The 17,468-nt window shown below is 49.6% G+C and overlaps 1 protein-coding gene across 1 annotated transcript in view; it reads left to right on the top strand.

Moving 5' to 3' along the window:
• NUP210 (nucleoporin 210) overlaps positions 1-17,468 on the top strand; it is a 102,679-nt gene that overhangs the window by 24,612 nt on the left and 60,599 nt on the right. The window contains exons 4-7 of the mRNA XM_039477280.2: positions 4,925-5,021; positions 7,777-7,927; positions 10,296-10,428; positions 16,988-17,146. Of these exons, the coding sequence (XP_039333214.1) occupies positions 4,925-5,021; positions 7,777-7,927; positions 10,296-10,428; positions 16,988-17,146 (540 nt within the window). The remainder of the gene's footprint in view (positions 1-4,924; positions 5,022-7,776; positions 7,928-10,295; positions 10,429-16,987; positions 17,147-17,468) is intronic.

Genomic DNA, 17,468 nt, shown 5'->3' with positions numbered 1-17,468 from the left:
CCACCACACCCAGCTAATTTTTTTTTTTTTTGATTTTTGGTAAAGACAGGGCTTCACAATGTTGGTCAGGCTGGTCTCAAACTCCTGACCTCAGGTGATACCTGCCTCAGCCTCCCAAAGTGCTGGAATTATAAGCATGAGCCACCGTGCCCAGCCAGTAAGGAAAACTTTGTAGGTTAAAATTCTTGTCGGAGAAAATAAGGCAAAAGATGACTTTCAGATGATCTGCCCCAAAACCAAGTTCAAACCAAGGCTCACCTTGTCTTCAGAACCTTTTCTGACAACTCTAGCTCTTGTTTTTGAAAAAAAATTCTGGATCAGGATTCTTAGCCTAGATAGTATTGATTGACATTTGGGATTGAATAATTCTTTGTGATGGGGCCGGTCAGTGCATTATAGGGTGTTCAGCAGCATCCCAGGCCTCTACCTACTAGATGATAGTAGTATCTCCCAAGCCATGACAATCAAAAACGGCCCGGACATGGCCAAATGGCCCAGACGCCAAACCACTGTTTAAAACAGTAGCAGACCCCGTCTTCCCCCACTTACTCATTCATCAGATAAGGCCCTTAACCTCTGACACTGCCCTCTGACCTGTGAGATTGAGATAGTGATGCTTGTCCTGGGACCATAAGGACTTAGTGAGAAATATGTAAAGTGTTCAGTCTCGTGTGAGTGCTTAGTAAGCCAGGGGGTGTTTCTCTGAGCACTATGTACAAATTGGACATTATTCAGGCACCAGGGCTGCTATAGGGAAAGAAGGACCTAGCCGCTGGCCCCAGAATCTCAGACACAGACACACAGGCACAGCCTTAGATGGTATGTAAATGAATGGATACGTCATTCTATCTAATGTGTTTTAATGTGGTTGTGTTCTAATAAAACTTTATTTATAAAAATAGGCAGAGGGGCAGATTTGGCCCAGGTGCTGTAGTTTGCCAACCCCTGCTTTTGACTACTCTGTTCTATTTCCTCCCTTAAGTCATTTAAAGAGGGGTTCATTTGTATTGAGATTTATATCTCAATACAGTGCTTTTTGTAGATTCACACAATTGTGTAAACATCACCATTGTCTAATTTCAGAACATTTTCATCATCCCAAAAGGAAGCCCCACACTCATTGCAGTCATTCCCCATTCTCTCCTCTCTCCAGCCCCTGATGACCATGACTCTGCTTTCTGTCTCTTTGCATTTGGCTGTTCTGGACATTTCATGTGAATAGAATCACACAGTGCGTGTGTGCAGCCATATACAACCATACATACAGTCTTTTGTGACTGGCTTCTCTCACTGAGCACGTTTTCAAAGTTCACCTGTGTTGTTAAGTGTGTCTGTCATACTTCATCCCTTTTTATTGAGACAGAGTTTGCCAGGCTGGAGTACAATGGTGCCATCTTGGCTCACTGCAGCCTCCGCCTCCTGAGGTTCAAGCGATTCTCTTGCCTCAGCCTCCTGAGTAATTGGGACTAAGGCACGCGCCACCATGCCTGGCTCGTTTTTGTATTTTTAGTAGAGACAAGGTTTTACCATGTTGGCCAGGCTGGTCTCAAACTCCTGATCTCAAATGATCCACCTGCCTAGGCCTCCCAAAGTGCTGGGATTGCAGGCATGAGTCACTGTGCCTGGCCCACGTTTCATTCTTTTTGTGGCTGAATAACATTCCATTGCAGGGGTCGACCGTGTTTGTTTCTCTGCTCATCCACTGATGGACTCTTAGGTTGTTTTCACATTTGGCGGTTATGAATAATGCTGCTGTGAGCATTCACATGTGGACATGGGTTTTCCAGTCTCTTGGGTAGGAATGGAATTGTTAGGGCATAGGATAACTCTGTGTTTAACTGTTTGGGAGCTGCTAGGAGGTTTCCCAAGTGGCTGCCGTGTTTCAGATTCCTGGGGGAAGTGTGTGAAGGTGCCATGATCTCCACGTCCTGGTCAGAACCTGCTATTGTTCATCCTTGTAGTTTTAGTTAAACCCCTTTTAAGTCACTTTTTTCTTGAATGTGCATCTGTCCTCCCCAGGCAGGTGGTGGGGATGTTGGGATTGGGGAGATGCCTGCCCAGGCCTTCCCCGGCCACTGTTATGCCAGGATGGTGCCCAGAGGCCTGGATGGTTTCTTCTCATACTCCCTGCACTCCTGAAGGGTTGATGGCCCCTGCGGCCAGTTCCAGAGTAGGACGTCATCTGTTCTCCGCAGACTGAGTCATTCACCAACAGCCCATGTCAGGGCCCCACCTGTGCAGCAAAGAAATGGGTAACTCCCTTCCTCGTCCTCATCCACTGTGAGGGTGTCATGCTTTCTACTGGGTCCTCATACTTTGATGAGTACCTTCATCATTCCTTTTGCCTTTTTTCTTTTCTTTTTTCTTTTCTTTTTGAGATGGAGTCTCACTCTGTCACCAGGCTAGAGAGCAGTGGCGCAATCTGGACTCACTGCAACCTCTGCCTCCCAGGTTCAAGCAATTCTCCTGCCTCAGCCTCCCAAATAGTTGGAATTACAGGTGTCTGCCACCACGCCCAGCCAATTTTTGCATTTTTAGTAGAAACAGGGTTTCACCATGTTGGCGAGGATGGTCTTGATCTCCTGACCTTGTGATCTGCCTGCCCTGGCCTGCCAAAGTGTTGGGACTATAGGCGTGAGCCACCGCGCCAGGCCCTTTTGCCTTTTTTCTGAGCCTGCAAACTCTTTTCTGGTCAGAAGTTTCCTCTGTGAAGATGGACTTGACCTTTAGAACCTTTGAGTGTCTGGCAGTCCCAGAAAGGATGTGCCTTATCAGATTGGTGAATGTCAAGAAAGATAATTGCTCAACAAACAGTGGCACCCTGGCTGCCCATGGGTGCCAGGCAGTGTGTTGTCCCCTTAGTAAGTACAGTGTCTTATTGTGCTTATAAATGGTCTGATGCCCGCTGTATAGACGAGGAAGCTGAGGTTCAGCTTCAGTAACTTGCCCATGGTCACATAGCTCATGGGTCGCTGAGCAGGGGCTGGGATCCAGGATGTCTGACTGTTGCCTGAGCTCTTTTCCGCCTGGACGCACGGCCTGTCTCCTGCTGCTGCATTTTCCTGGGCATTGGGGGCCCTCCCCAAGTGGCTGGGATCTGCCTTTTTGGCTTGAAGCCGCCTGCAGAGTGCCTGCCTCCAGTCAGTGTTCTCACAGGTATTTCCTGGTCCACTCATGCCTCTTGCATGAGCAGAACTGGACTAGCTCAGGGTCTCCAAAGATGCCCCTGCCTCACCTTTCCTTATGCTGTCTCTTCTGCCTGGAGCACCTTCCCCTCCTGAACTCTGCTTTCAGAAGCCATGCTTCCTCTGGCATTGCCTCTCAGGTGTGCCCTCCTCCAGGGAGTCCTCCTTGGCTGCCCAAGGTGAGACTTGTTCCTCCCTTCAATTTTGCTCAGCTCTTGAGTGGCCCCTTCACTGACCCTGGGGTGCCCAACATTTTTTACTGTGGCTTGTCGAGGTCAGCACTCGGAAGACGGAATGGGGGTCAGTTCATTCTTCTGGACTCTTTTGTGTCTGACACTGGACTTTGCCCAGCTGGCATCAGGTAAATGTTAGGTCGAATTGCTTAACATTTTCCTGCAGCCCTCCTACAGGACAGGGGAGGTGGATCATCTGGAGACCAGACTGCTGGCTTTCGTGGTTGCTATCTAAACTTGGCTGTGAGGCTTCAAGGTCCAGGGCTCTGTCTGTTGCACATAGTAGGTACTGACAGCTTTTTTTGAGTGGAAAAAGCAAAACTTTGGGCAGAGGTTTCTAGAGCTTTCCCTGCCCCCTTACCCCTCAGCAGGAGCTTCCCCACCTCCATCCCTTTGTCCATAAGTGGGCTGTTGTGAACTCTAGACATGTCACTAAGTACTGTTTCATGTGGCCTTTGAGACTTCATGGGGCCAGGGATAGGGGTGAAGAGAAGCAGGACCCCAAGCCTGTCCAACTCTAAATACGTTGCCCTTTGCACTGTAGAAACAGCATTTCTTGGCCCCCAGATGCCCTGTATTGGGAGCTGGTTAGAAAGGGAATGTGGATGAGGGATGTGGAACAGGTGTGGGGCATCAGGGGCTGGCAGGGATTGTGGCATGGCCCCTTTTAGAGAGGGCAAGCAGCTTCTGGACCTCAGAGGGAATGAGGTACAAGTGGCAGGATCTTCAACCTTTCGAGGGAAGGTGAGAACGAGGTTTGCAATTGCATCTGTTTCTTGATTGGAAAGGACAGGTCAGAAGGCTCCCAGGCAGCAAGCCAGGACAATAGAGCCAAGGGTGGCTAGGCCTGGCCCTCCACTTTTAAAAAGGGACCGTGCTTTTAAAAAAGCACATAGCAAATCATGAGGAAAGCAGCACAGTTGTGAATACAAGCTCCGACCCGGAGGCTGCACCAGCGCCGGCCAAGGACCTCTGTGGCCCCCTTGCTTACCCCAGGACCTCAGGACTCTCACAGTCAAGGCGAAGAGACGAGTCGTGTGACACTAGACAGTTGGGGTAATGCCCCTCCTCCCTGCGTCCCCGCCCCTGCACAGGGAGGGAGAGGAGTTTACTTTCAGGAGGTGGTGAGCAGGAGCGAATGGCCCGAGTTTCTGAGCAGCCTCCTAAACTCTGGAGTGCTCACAGACATGTAGGGCAGCAGTGTTAAGCACTGCACTGAGCTGATCCTGCAGTCAAAGGCAGGGAGTCACAGCAGGAAGAGCACAAGCTTTTACCTGACAGCCCTGGGTTCAAATCTTGGCCTTGCCTGCTGGTGATCACATGACTGTGGAGGTCTTCATTCCTTTCAACCTCAGTTTCCCTTCCTGAAATGCAGGTCATGACACCTGCCTGGTGGTGGGTGATGTGGAGTGTCGTTCCTGTGTTGGGGCAGAAGCTCCTGTCCCACCTCCCTCAGCCCTGGGGAATTAACTCCATGCCTGTCTGCCCCCACGTCTGCTCTTACAGGGAACACCTTCAGCACCCTGGCTGGACTGGTCTTTGATTGGACGATTGTGAAGGACTCCGAGGCAGACAGATTCTCAGACTCTCACAATGCACTGCGGTAAGGGGTGCCTCTGTCAGGCCTGACCCCCTTTGAAGGGAAGCGGGAAGGGGGATGTCTGTGATCTCCACACTGATCAGGAGCTTTCATCTTAGTGTGGAGTCTGAGAGATTCCCAGGATGCCTGCAACATTCCAAGTGTCTGATTAAGGAGGAAGGTTCACTCACACCATCGTGCAGGAGGCTGGTTGCTTCTGCAGCCCACAGAGAGTGTCGTGTGGGAAGTTGTCAGAGGCTTGGGACGTCCAGCTGGAGAAATGAGACACACATGGCTGTCTCAGGGTGCAGGGGAAGTGTGGGTAGCCCCAGGCTGCAGTTCTGGGAGGCTAGTTAAAGGGTAGCCAGGTTTTGGCTGGCACATGGGCCAGCTGTGTGTGCCAGTCTCGGGTGGACCAGGGTTAAGTCCCCTGCACGGCGGTGTAGCCAGACTTGTTGTGAGGTGGATGCCTTAAGTGTCTTGACCTATGTCATCCTCCTGGCTGCCATGTGAGCTTGCACACAACTGTGCTCTCCATTGAGTGGTCCCAGAGGCTGAGACTTGGAGAGACCGATTTGCTTGTCTGAGCTCAGGAAGGGCAGAGCTGGAGTTTGAACTCAGATCCGTGGATCTGCACTGTCTCCGTGGGAGAGACCAGCTGTGGGAGTCATGGGCCCCAGGGCTATTTATTTGTAGTTAAAAAATGAGCAGTTCAGTTCTTGAGATGCTCAAGTCTCCTGTCAGTGGCTCACTGTGCTGCCACGTGTGGGACAGGGCCCAAGGAGAGCCACGCGGGCCCTTGGCTGGCGCTGGTGCAGGCCCCAGGTCTGAGCTTGGATTTGCAACTGTGCTGCTTTCCTCATGTTTTGCTATGTGATTTTTTAAAAGCATGGTCCCCTTTTAAAAGTTGTTTTTGAATGTTTTTGAGTCTCTTTTTGCAGCAACTTTAGGCCTGTAGAAAACCTGCCAACGCAGTCCAAAAAGTGATTTCCCTCAGTCACCTGAGAGCCTGTTGCCAACCTCAGGTCCAGTCACCCTGATGATTTTCATGTGCTTTACAACCATCAAGGACATCGTCCTGCATGGCCACCATGCAGTCATGGCACTAGGAAACGAACACTGATGCCGACCATCTTCAGACCTCACTCGAGTTTGGTCACTTGTCCCAGTTTTATCCTTTTCAGCAAAAAGAAAAATGGCAGCCCCGAGTCACCTGCCACATGTGTCTCTATCAGCCTGGGACAGTCTCCTGGGCTTTGACTTTGGATACCATGACGCTTGTGAAGAGGACAATCTAGTTATCTTTAGAACAGCCCTTGTTTTGGGTTCATTTGGTGTTCACTCACGGCCAGGGTCCGAATGTTGTGTCTTTGGCCGGAATATCACAGAATTGACACTCTGTTCTTGCACTTGCTTCTGATCTAGGGAAGTAGCTCTCTCACTCCTTTGTAATGATACGTCCTTTGTTGGGGAGTTTACTGTCTGGTCTCTCGTTATGCCGTTAGAGTCCAGGTCTGGGCCATAGGGGATGTTGGGGATGTGGTGGTTCCAGGGCTCAGCTCACAGTGACTCAGGCGGACATCTTCACATCCTGATGCCTTTGTGAGCCAAGTTGCCCTCCTGGAGGCAGAGCCTTCTGGACCAGCTCTGTGGTTTCTGGTGTTTCATAAAACCATGACCATGGGCAGGGGAGTCAGAAACCTGGATTCCAGTTCTGGCTTTTTGGCTGTAGTCTTAGTCAGGGAACATTACCCACCTGAGCCTCAGCCTTCTTCCCTGGGAAACAGCCGGAGGGGATCCCTTGCCTTCCTATGAGGGCCGCTGTGCAGCTTGGCAGGTTGATCTAGTCAGGGCCCCTCTCTGGGCCTGGCGCATGCTGGATGTTGAGGAGATACTGATTCCCTGTCCTCTTCTGACAGCCCCCTCTTGCCCAGCACGTTAGGCCTCTTGAGCTTCCAGGTAGCTCTGCACCTGAGCCAAATGGTAACGGAAATCCCAGACGCCAAGATGGGTTGGAGTTGGATTGTCCTGGATTTGTAGTCAATTTGACATGTAACACCTAGAGTAACCAGGAGAGGAAATAAATCATGGCGCGGCCCAGCATCGGCAGATTGCTCTTTTGCAGGGGAACAGTTGGCTTGTTTGTAAACGCAGGCTGAAGTGGGAGGCTGCGTGGGAAAGATCCCTGAAGTCAGGCCTGCCCAGCAGCCCACACTCCAGGCTCCACCACATCCCCAGCATTTCCCTAAGCTGGGATCCAGGGAGAGAGATGTGGTGCCATCCGATTCCCTGGGCTAGGGGACCAGCCATGGAGAATCGTTCCCCAGAGCTGGGCACTAGGCCGGGGAGGTGGGACAGGAGCAGGCAGCCTGGGGAAGGCGAGGGTGCTGCTGGCCCTGCTGCAGCTGGGCTGTGCTCTTGGGCCTGCTGCCTCCTCTCCCGGCCTTGCTATTCCCATGTGGACTCAGTGGCCAATCTTGCGTGTCATCAGTGTTTACATCATGTATGCATGTGGATAAAATGCAGATTCCCAGGCATCTTGCAGACAAAGCCTGGGCCAGTGGCCAAGAATCTGCATTTTTCACAAGGACTTTGGTAGTTCTGATGTAGGAAGCTGCAGGGACATGTCTCTAGGCAGTCCCAGCCCTGACTAAGGTGCCACCCCTTTTTTCCGCATCAGCCCCAGTGGGAGGTGCTGAGAGGGAATGCTGTGGTAGAGTCTGATGAATCTCTTGTTGGAGTTTGATCAATGAACTTTGACAACATGCTCCTTTTCCAGAATTCTCACTTTCTTGGAGTCTACGTACATCCCTCCTTCTTATATCTCAGAGATGGAAAAGGCTGCCAAGCAAGGGGACACCATCCTGGTGTCTGGGATGAAGACTGGGAGCTCCAAGCTCAAGGCTCGAATCCAGGAGGCTGTCTACAAGGTGGGCCTGGGGTACTGGGAGGCAGTGGGCTTCCTGGGTTGGAATCAGGCTGATGGCACCTGCTCACCCCCACAGACACATTGAATAGCGGAAGTGAAACACTGTTCCATAATTTTAGGATGTGGGTTCATATTTTTATGTGTTTGGTTTGGTTTGGTTTGGTTTGGTTAGGTTGAGCCTCAGCTTACAAAGAAAGTTGGTTGAGGCCCCAGAAAGCAACAGCAGAGGTACAAAGCATTTGCTCATTCTCGGTTTCTTTCTTTCTTTCTTTTTTTTTTTTTTTTTTGAGATGGAGTCTTACTTTGTCACCAGGCTGGAGTGCAATGGCACGATCTCGGGTCACTGCAACCTCCGACTCCTGGTTCAAGTGATTCTCCTGCCTCAGCCCCCGGAGCAACTGGGATTACAGACATGCACTACCATGCCCAGCTAATTTTTTGTTTGTTTGTTTTTGAGACAGAGTCTCTCTCTGTTGCCAGGCTGGAGTGGAGTGGTGTGATCTCGGCTCACTGCAACCTCTGCCTCCCGGGTTCAAGCGATTCTCCTGCCTCAACCTCCGAGTAGCTGGGACCACAGGCACATACCACCATGCCCAGCTAATTTTTGTATTTTTAGTAGAGGTGAGGTTTTACCATGTTGGCCATGATGGTCTTGATCTCTTGACCTCATGATCCACCCGCCTCAGCCTCCCAAAGTGCTGGGATTACAGTCATGAGCCACCATGCCCGGCCCACTCATTCTCAGTTTCTAGGGAGGTCCAAGAGCAGGAGGTTCTCAGTAACTCACCTATTTTGAACTGGCATCCCCACCGAGCTGATATTGGGGCGCTCCCAAGCACTTGGGGCTTTGACAAAACCCAGGCTCCTGGGTGTTTTCTGTGCTGTCTCTCCTGTGCCCCATTGGAGCCCTGAAACTGGTGGCCCAGGGATCCCATGTATAGGTCTCCTCAACCCTGCTCGAGCCAATCCCATGTCTTCCTGGCCTCACCAGCATCCCATTCTCCGGGTAAGTAGTGGGGATGTCCAGAGGAAAGGAGAGTGAGGAGTTGGTCTATCTAACGTCCTGGTTCCTTCCTTTTCCCTGTGGGCTAATGTCCACCCAACGTGTGCCTCATTTTGAGCTGCAACCCCGAGATCTTTTTGTTTGCCTAGTGCATAGGCAGGAACACTGTGGTACTTGGCCTGCCATTTAATTTTATAAAGTGGCAGACAGAGAAATTCTCTTCTGATTCACTCTCTAGTGAGTTTGCTGCATCAGAGAGTCCTGCAAGGTTTTGGAAACATAGGAACATGCCATGTTATAGTGCCTAATCCTGCAGGACTCTGCAGGTAGTATTTGGAGGCAGTTTGCTCCTGCGTAGGGCCCAGAGCTGGGATGGGGTACAGCCCCTCTGCTAAGCTGGAAGTCAGACTTGACTGTCCTGGCGACAGACTTTCAGCGGCCCTCCCTGCCTGTGTGCTGGAAAGCATCTGCCATAGAGCCCTGCCCACGGTGGTACCCGATAATGCTTGTCTCTTTTGAACATACCGAAGATATTATTAACTAGTTGTTAAGTGAGGAACCCGTCAGATGTGATGGCAGGCTTAAAGGAGAATCCAAAGAGTAGCCACAGTCCACCAAGAACTGAACTCGCAAAAATGCAGAATGCCCACACCCACAGGAGGGCAGTCAGCTGTGCCTCCAGCAGAGAAAATGTTTCTGAGTTTCTGTGGACAAGAATCGTTTGCCTTGCTGTCACTTTTCTACAGTGTACAGCACCATCCAACAGCCAAAGTCAATGAAAGGTGCAGGCCTCTGGAGAATCCAGTACCTGGGGGTGCACTCGACAGGGCACCTCATGATCTTTCTCCCATTAGGAAGTTGCTCACAGGTTTTCCTGAGGAGGGAGGCGGTCACAGGTTAGGGGTGAAAGGTGGGAAGGGGAAGGGGCCAAGGAACAGCAGCCGAGGGCTCATGACAGCATGTGCGCATCGCCTGCTTTTTACATTGGCCTGGGGCTTCTCAAGATCCCTGGACCTTTTGTGGGGAGAGAACTTGAGCTCCTGGTGGCCATAGCATCTCTAAAGTTTGCCCTGGCTCCCCTCTTTTACTCCCGTTTAATCATTGTGGTACATAGAGTTAAACCATTCACAATGTGCAGCTGGTGTGAGGGCTCAGTCTAGGTAATGCCTTTGGGTGCCTGCCGTACTTAGGGAATTCCCCTGGGACTTCTGGGGTCTGAAAGTAAGAATTTGGGAATGACATCTTGTTTCTTTGCTTTTAACTTCCCTATTCCTATGTTTAAAACAGCTCTCTTTCTCTTGTTTACTCTGCCACTCCTCCATTCCCTGTCCACACCTCACTTTGTCCACTTTCTCTTTATGCCAAGAATGTACGCCCTGCAGAAGTCAGGCTGCTGATTTTGGAGAACATCCTTCTGAACCCAGCCTATGACATCTACCTGATGGTGGGAACCTCCGTTCACTACAAGGTGCAGAAGATCAGGCAAGGGACAATTGCAGGTGTGTCATTGGCTCTGCCCTCATAGCAGATGCTTCCCTCCTCCTTTTTTTTAATTTTGATTACATATATGTAACAAAATTTAGTAATATCAAATATCAAAAAAATTTACCAAGAGCAAATACCTTAACCATTTTTAAGTGCTCAGTCAGGTAGCATCAAGCATGCTCTTGCAGCCATCACCACCATCCACAGAACTTGTTAATCTTTCCAAACTGAAGCTCTGTCGTGAGAACACTAACTCCCCTTCACCCTCTCCCAACCTTTGGCATCCACCATACTATTTCCTGTCTCTGTGAATGTGACTACTCTGTGTACCTCATGTATGTGGAATCCTGTAGTATTTGTTTTTGACTGGCCAGAGTCACTTTTTTCTTAGCCTGTTGCTTTCAAGGTTCATCCATGTTGTAGCAAGGGTCTGAATTACCTTCCCTTTTAAAGCCGCATAGCGCTCCATTGTGTGGATGGATAGACCATATTCTGTTTACCCATTCATCCATCAACAGACACTTGGGTTGTTTCCACTCTTTGGCCATTGTGAGTAATGCTGCTCTGAACATGGTGAGAAAATACCTGAGTACCTGCTTTCAAATTCTTTGAGGTATATGCCCCTTCAGTGGCAGCAAGTCCAGAGCTGTGGACTTTGTGTTGAGCTGGGCTTTGCCCCTGGTCTGCAACTGACAGCTGAAAACTTGGGCATGCCACTGCTCATCTCCAGGGCTGTTTCTCATTGGAGCCTTTGAGGCCTTTCTGCCTGGGCTGTGAGGACAAAATGAATCAATAGGAGTGGAGTTACACTGTGTACTTGTGTTTAGATAGTGAGGGTTCTTAATGGAGTGCCAGTCCTCCTAAGGATCATTATCATTTTGTTCAAAGCTATGTGTGTTTAACAGCCAGAGCATAGGACCTGGAGGGTCCTGGGCACAAAAGCTCAGGGCCAGTCCATCCGAGGGCCTCAGGCAGGTGACTTTGCCAGCTTGGCAGGTTGGTTCCACCTGTGATACAGAGTGTCATTTAAGAGCAGGCAGATCACACTTCAACATAACTGCAACTTGAGCAGTGTCCCCAGATGATGGGAGGTGCTGTGCTCTTTAAAGTCCCGCTTAGCTGAGAGCAGTTGTCTGGTTGGTCATTCCTGTGTGGCAGAACACTTGGTCTCTCAGGAGGACAAGGAAGCTGAGGACAGGCACCCCTGCCTTTGGGCCCAGTTCTTTCTGGCAAGGGGGCCCTAGGTGAAGGAAAGCAAACTCATGTTTCTTAATTCTGGGCAGGCAGCATCTGCCCTTCTGCAGGGTGTCAAGTCAACAGGGAAGGATGGCCTGCAGGAGGATTTGTAGGAAGCCAAGTGTGGGTGTCCTGGTCAGAGCCTGATGTTTACCCAACTTCAGGGAAGCAGATTCTAGGACAGGGACAGTCTGAGATGTGGCTTTCTGAGACTCCGAAAAGGGAGGAGTCTCCAAGGTAGAGTTCTGGGGACACAGACACAGCAGCCTAAAGAAGAATGCAATGGGGGAGTGTGTTGAAAGGCCAGAGGGCACAAACAGGAGGTCTCAGAAGCGTAAAATTATCCATGAACACTGATCAAGAAATGGCACTGTGGCCTGAAGGAAGATGCTTGGAGAGCCTGGTCATTGCTGACAGCGCCTAATCATGGCTGAATATTTCCTCAGTGTTGGGCATTTCTGGGTGCTTTTCTTCTTTAAACTACTTTTATTTTTTAGAGACCTGGTCTTGCCGTGTTGCCCAGTCTGATCTCAAACTCCTGGCCTCAAGCCATTCTCCCGCTTCAGTTCTGAGTAGCTGGAATTACAGGTGTGCGCCTGGATATAACCCAATAGTGCTATGAGGTAGATTTCATTATACCCTGTTTCCTACATGAGGAAACTGAGGCATAGAAGACCTGAAGCTCACAAAACTGTTGGGTTCCTTAGCCTTAATCATCCCTGTGGGATCGATTGGAATTTCCCTCTGCCCCATCTCCCCAAAGCAAACCCAGAAAAAAAGATAATTATAAGAACACGGGCAGACCAGTGTAGTGGCTCACGCCTGTAATCCCAGCACTTTGGGAGGCTGAGGTGGGTGAATCATGAGGTCAGGAGTTCGAGATCAGCCTAACCAACATGGTAAAAACAGGCCTCTACTAAAAATACAAAAAGTAGCCAGGCGTGGTGGTGCACGCCTGTAATTCCAGCTACTCAGGAGGCTGAGACAGGAGAATTACTTGAACCTGGGAGGCAGAGGTTGCAGTGAGCTGAGATTGCGCCATTGCATTTCAGCCTGGGCAACAGAGCAAGGCTCCATCAAAAAGAAAAGAAAAGAAAACAAAAAACAGGGTCTTACAGTATCTCAGGGCAGCAGTGAGGTGGTCCCTTTGCATGGGACTCAAGGGGCATGAAACTGCCTCAGCTGGGCAAGCAGAGCCCATGTGGTTAAGAGGGGACAGACTGGCTTCAGAAAGAGCTCGTTCTAAATTAGCTCGGGTATCACAGCCCAGAGGAACTGCACCTCCCAAGGTACCTAGAAAACTAATGGGCTTAGTCACTAAGCTGACTGCCACAGAAGTCAAGGAATTGGAGCACGTGAAAGATGCCTTGGGACAGGAAAGGAAAGAGGCAGGCCACCTCCCTTTCATCAGTGGGGTAATGAGATGTGAAAGTCCTCCAAAAATACACATTCCTGTGCGATCGATAGCACTGGATGCCACGGCACTGCAGTGGATTCCAGATGGCAAAATGGAGAGGGTCCAAGCTAGCAAAACTTCCCCGTGAACAAGACACACCAACAGAAACTCTTAAGTCTTTTAGATGAATTGGTTTTGGGTATTTTTGAGAGAGAGTCTCACTTTGTCACCCAGGTTGGAGTGCAGTGGCACAATCATGGCCCACTGCAGCTTTGACCTCCTAGGCTCAAGTGATCCTCCTACAGCAGTCCCCTGAGTAGCTGGGACCAGGGGCACATGCCACTATGGCTGGCTAATTTTTGTTTTTTATTTTTTATTTATTTTTTATAGAGATGGGATCTTTGTGTTGCCCAGGCTGGTCTCAAATTCCTAGGCTCAAGTTATCTCTCCTACATCAGCTTCTCAAAGTGCTGGGATTATAGGCATGAGCCACCATGCTCAGCCTAGCTGGACTGGTTTTCCATTGAAGTGTAATTCACATGACTCTGTAAGTTTTTGCAGGTTTGCAACACAGAAAAGTTAGGGAATGGTATCTTCACAGGGGACCTGAATTTCAACAAATCCCTGTCTAGCATGGCACCCTGTGGAAGGCTCAGAGCATTTTAGGTTGGATGACAGTTATGTGGGGTCACTAACATGGGATAATTATAACTGCTGATTAACTCCATATTTTCTTTTCTTTTGGGTTTCCTTCCTTAAAGTATTTTTTTCTTCTTTGACATTTTTATTTTCTTTATGCCTGCCTCTCTTCTTTTCTCTGGCCGCTCCCTTTCTTACAAACACATTTCCTGAGCATCTGCTCTGTGCCGCCCTTTGCTGGGTGCTGAGTGCACAGTGGTCGGCAGAGCTGCCTGGTTCCTGCCCTCCTGAAGCTCACAGCCTAGTGGAGGTGGAGCACAGTCAGTCACATCGTGTCTGCAAGTGAGGCCTGTGAGTGGAGGAGATGGGCTTCTGAGCTTATAGCAGGGGCATCTGTGTTGCTTACAGAAGGATGGGCTTCTAGTGGGGACTGTGGTCTCCATCTCCAGTCTGCAGTCCTCAGTCCTGTTGGTGTTTGGATTCGTTGCACACATACCTGCCACAGTGATCAAGTTGTTAGATGTAACAAAAATGTGGGAAGGACATGCTGGCTGATGGAATCAGTATCTGAAGAGAACTTGATAGAATGGTGGAAATTACTGAAGTAAAATGTACTCGCTTTGCAAAACCAAGAGCATGAACATGTGTTGGGCTGAGGTTCATGTGTCAAAGACTCAGTTGTGAAGGGACTTTGGATCTGTTAGGCACTTGACTGTGGCTGCTCAGAACTAATGGATCTGGGGCTGCATGAGCAGGGGCTGAGGTCAGAGGCAGGGGAGTGAGCTCTCCATCATCCCTGACTCAGACCCAGCTCCTCAGGAGCTCCATGGTCATCCTTGGAGCTCATGTAGAATGCAAGGTCCAGGAGTGGGGGTGCTGACAGAAACACATCTTGGGAGATCATCCAGGGCTAGCAGAGGACAGATATCATGTCTTTTAGAACAATGTGGGCCTCTTGGCCTATAGAAGGGCAGCTTTTCACCCCTGCAGATCATAGCAGCGATGATCTGGGGCCTTAGGAGTAACCTTTCTATTGTTGACCCAAGAATTCAAAGACAGGAACTGGGCAGTGCCCTTAACATCTGCAAAGACTTCCACATTCAATGTCTTAAAAGGAGTGAGTTTCGGATTACAGGGAGGATCTAAGGCCAGGTGTGGTGGCATGCATTGGTAGTCCTAGCTACTTAGGAGGCTGAGGCAGGAGGATCACTTGAGCCCAGGAGTTCCAGCCTGCAGCGAGGTGTGATTGTACTTGTGAAAACTACTGCACTGCAGCCAGGCCATCATAGTAAGACCCTCTGGAAAGAAAGAAAGAATTAGAAGCAGAGAGGTATGTAAGGAGTCTGTCAAAAAACCTCCTTATTTTCAGTCTTAGGATTTGCAAGGTGGGTTACATCTGTGCTATGTATGACCCCTTCAATGTAAGCATTTTCATTTCCCAAAGGGCCTTACTCATTTAGAGAACTTGAAAATAAACAAGGGAGGAAGCTAGTGCTTCATTAATCATTATAAAGTAATATTGCTTCATTCAGCGACTGTGTTATTTTATTCTGACATTTATCTTTGATGCACTGCTCCATATTCTGAACACTAGATACATAATCTGCAAGAATCACTTGATTAGAGAGGAGGATGTGCACTCCCTATGGTATTCTCAATTCAAGCCTGCATCAGAATTACCTACAGGGCTTGTGAAAACAGAGCTTGCTGGAGCCCACACCGGTGTTTGATTCAGCAGGTCTGGGATGGGGCCCATCATTTGCAGTTCTAGGTGATGTTGATGGTTCAGGGACGACACTTTGAGGACCCAGTGTTCTAGTGAAAATTATTTGATGCTTACTAGATCACACGAAAAATACCCCAGGACAAAGGGATAGGCAAGTTGTCTCTCTTTTAGAATTCTCATCAGAATCCCTGGAGATTGTGAAACATGCTTTAGCTGAAATTCCTCTGGGAGCCTTGACCTGGCATCCTCTATGGGGTATTGAAGCCCTGAGCTGGCCTGAGAGGAAGGCCAAGCAGGGATGTTGTCTGCTGTTCCCTGTGTCCTCTTCTCTTGCTGGAGGGCTAGACTGTCCCACCTGTGGGGACAGTGAGTAGGTGACTGGTTAGGAACCTCCACAGACTTAGGAGAGTGAATGTGGAAGTGGTCAGGCTCTCTGGATCAGAATCCCAGCTCTGTTTTCCACTAGCTGTGCGACAGTGAGCAGGCTGTTCATCTTGATGTCCTCAGTCCCCTGTCCACAAAATATGGCTCTTAGTAGTGTGGGCTATTGAAGGATGAGGTGAGGGAACATGATCCCGAGACACCTCATTGTTCTGAGGCATCTTGATCCCTGGTCAGCAGTCACTATTGCTATCAGAAGTGCTTGTGGTCTCTGCCCAGAGGGTAAGGAAGATGGACATTGATGTGGCTCACTTTATAGAACTGTTATTTCCCAGGGAAACTGTTCTCCATCCTAGCTAACTTGTCCTAGTTGGGCAAGTTATTTTTTCTGCCAAGTGGGTGTGAAGAGCAGGGGAACCTGGGGCTGGTGAGGATGGCAGCAGGGTTCATTGTTTGCAATTACAGACCACTTGGAAGACCAGTGACCAGAGCTTCTCAGGAAAGCCTTAGATGCCAGACAGAGCCAGCAAGAACCCCAGTGTTGCCAAACAGCCCCCTCTACGTAGAAGCAAAGAGTTCACTCTGTGATGTTCAGAAATGGTATAATGTTAGTATTCTCCAAGCAGCCGGCAAAATGGAATGTAGTTGATTTTTTTTTTTTTTTTGGAAAAAGTCTTGTTGCCCAGGCTGGAGTGCGGAGTCAGAGTCTCGGTTCACTGAAAACTTCGCCTTCCAGGCTTGAGCGATTCTCCTGCCTCAGCCTCCCAAGTAGCTGGGACTACAGGCACCTGCCACCATGCCCAGCTAATTTTTTAAATTTTTATTAGAGATGGGGTTTCACCGTGTTAGCCAAGATGGTCTTGATCTCCTGACCTCACGATCCGCCCGTCTCGGCCTCCCAAGGTGCTGGGATTATAGACGTGAGCCACTGCGCCCAGCTGATTTTTTTTTTAACACCTTACAGCAGACACATAAAAACTGATTGCCTCTGAAAATTCATGGAGTGTCAGCTTTGTCCACTAGCATGGAGAACAATATTAAAATTTAAAGCACTGAAAACAATTAAGAAAAAATGCGGCAGCTGTACTGACAGCAGGGTGCAGAGATTCAGGGTGGCGGTGGGACTGTATTGGCTTCTAACATTTTCTGTCTTTGCTCTCTTTTTCCCTGTTATTTTTTGTTTCTTGGTGGCCAGAACTCTCCATGCCTTCTGATCAGTACGAGCTGCAGCTTCAGAACAGCATCCCGGGCCCTGAGGGAGACCCAGCCCGGCCAGTGGCTGTCTTGGACCAGGAGACATCGATGGTCACTGCACTGCAGCTGGGACAGAGCAGCCTCGTCCTTGGCCACCGGAGTATCCTTTTCTCAGGCTTGTGTGTGTGCATAGGCATGGTGGAGCTGCTGTTTGGAAGTCAAGTCGTTTTTTTCCCTGAAAGCTCAGCAGGGATAAAAATAGCCATTTCCCCTCAACAGTCTGAAAAATCAGAAAGAACTGAAATAGCACTGCTGAGTGGAACTGCTCACGGCTGTGGGTGACTCACCCCAGAGGCTCCCAGCGGTGGGAGGTGATGGCAGGAGCTGAGTGTCATTCCTCGCCTCCGGAAACTTCTCCAGTACCTGCAGCCTTCTCGGAGGGGGCCTGGCGGGGGCTGTTTCCATACTAGCATAATGGGGTA

This window comes from Saimiri boliviensis, chromosome 8 (genome assembly GCF_048565385.1).
Source record: "Saimiri boliviensis isolate mSaiBol1 chromosome 8, mSaiBol1.pri, whole genome shotgun sequence".
Lineage (NCBI taxonomy): Eukaryota > Metazoa > Chordata > Mammalia > Primates > Cebidae > Saimiri > Saimiri boliviensis.
This window is presented reverse-complemented; position numbering and strand designations above follow the sequence as displayed.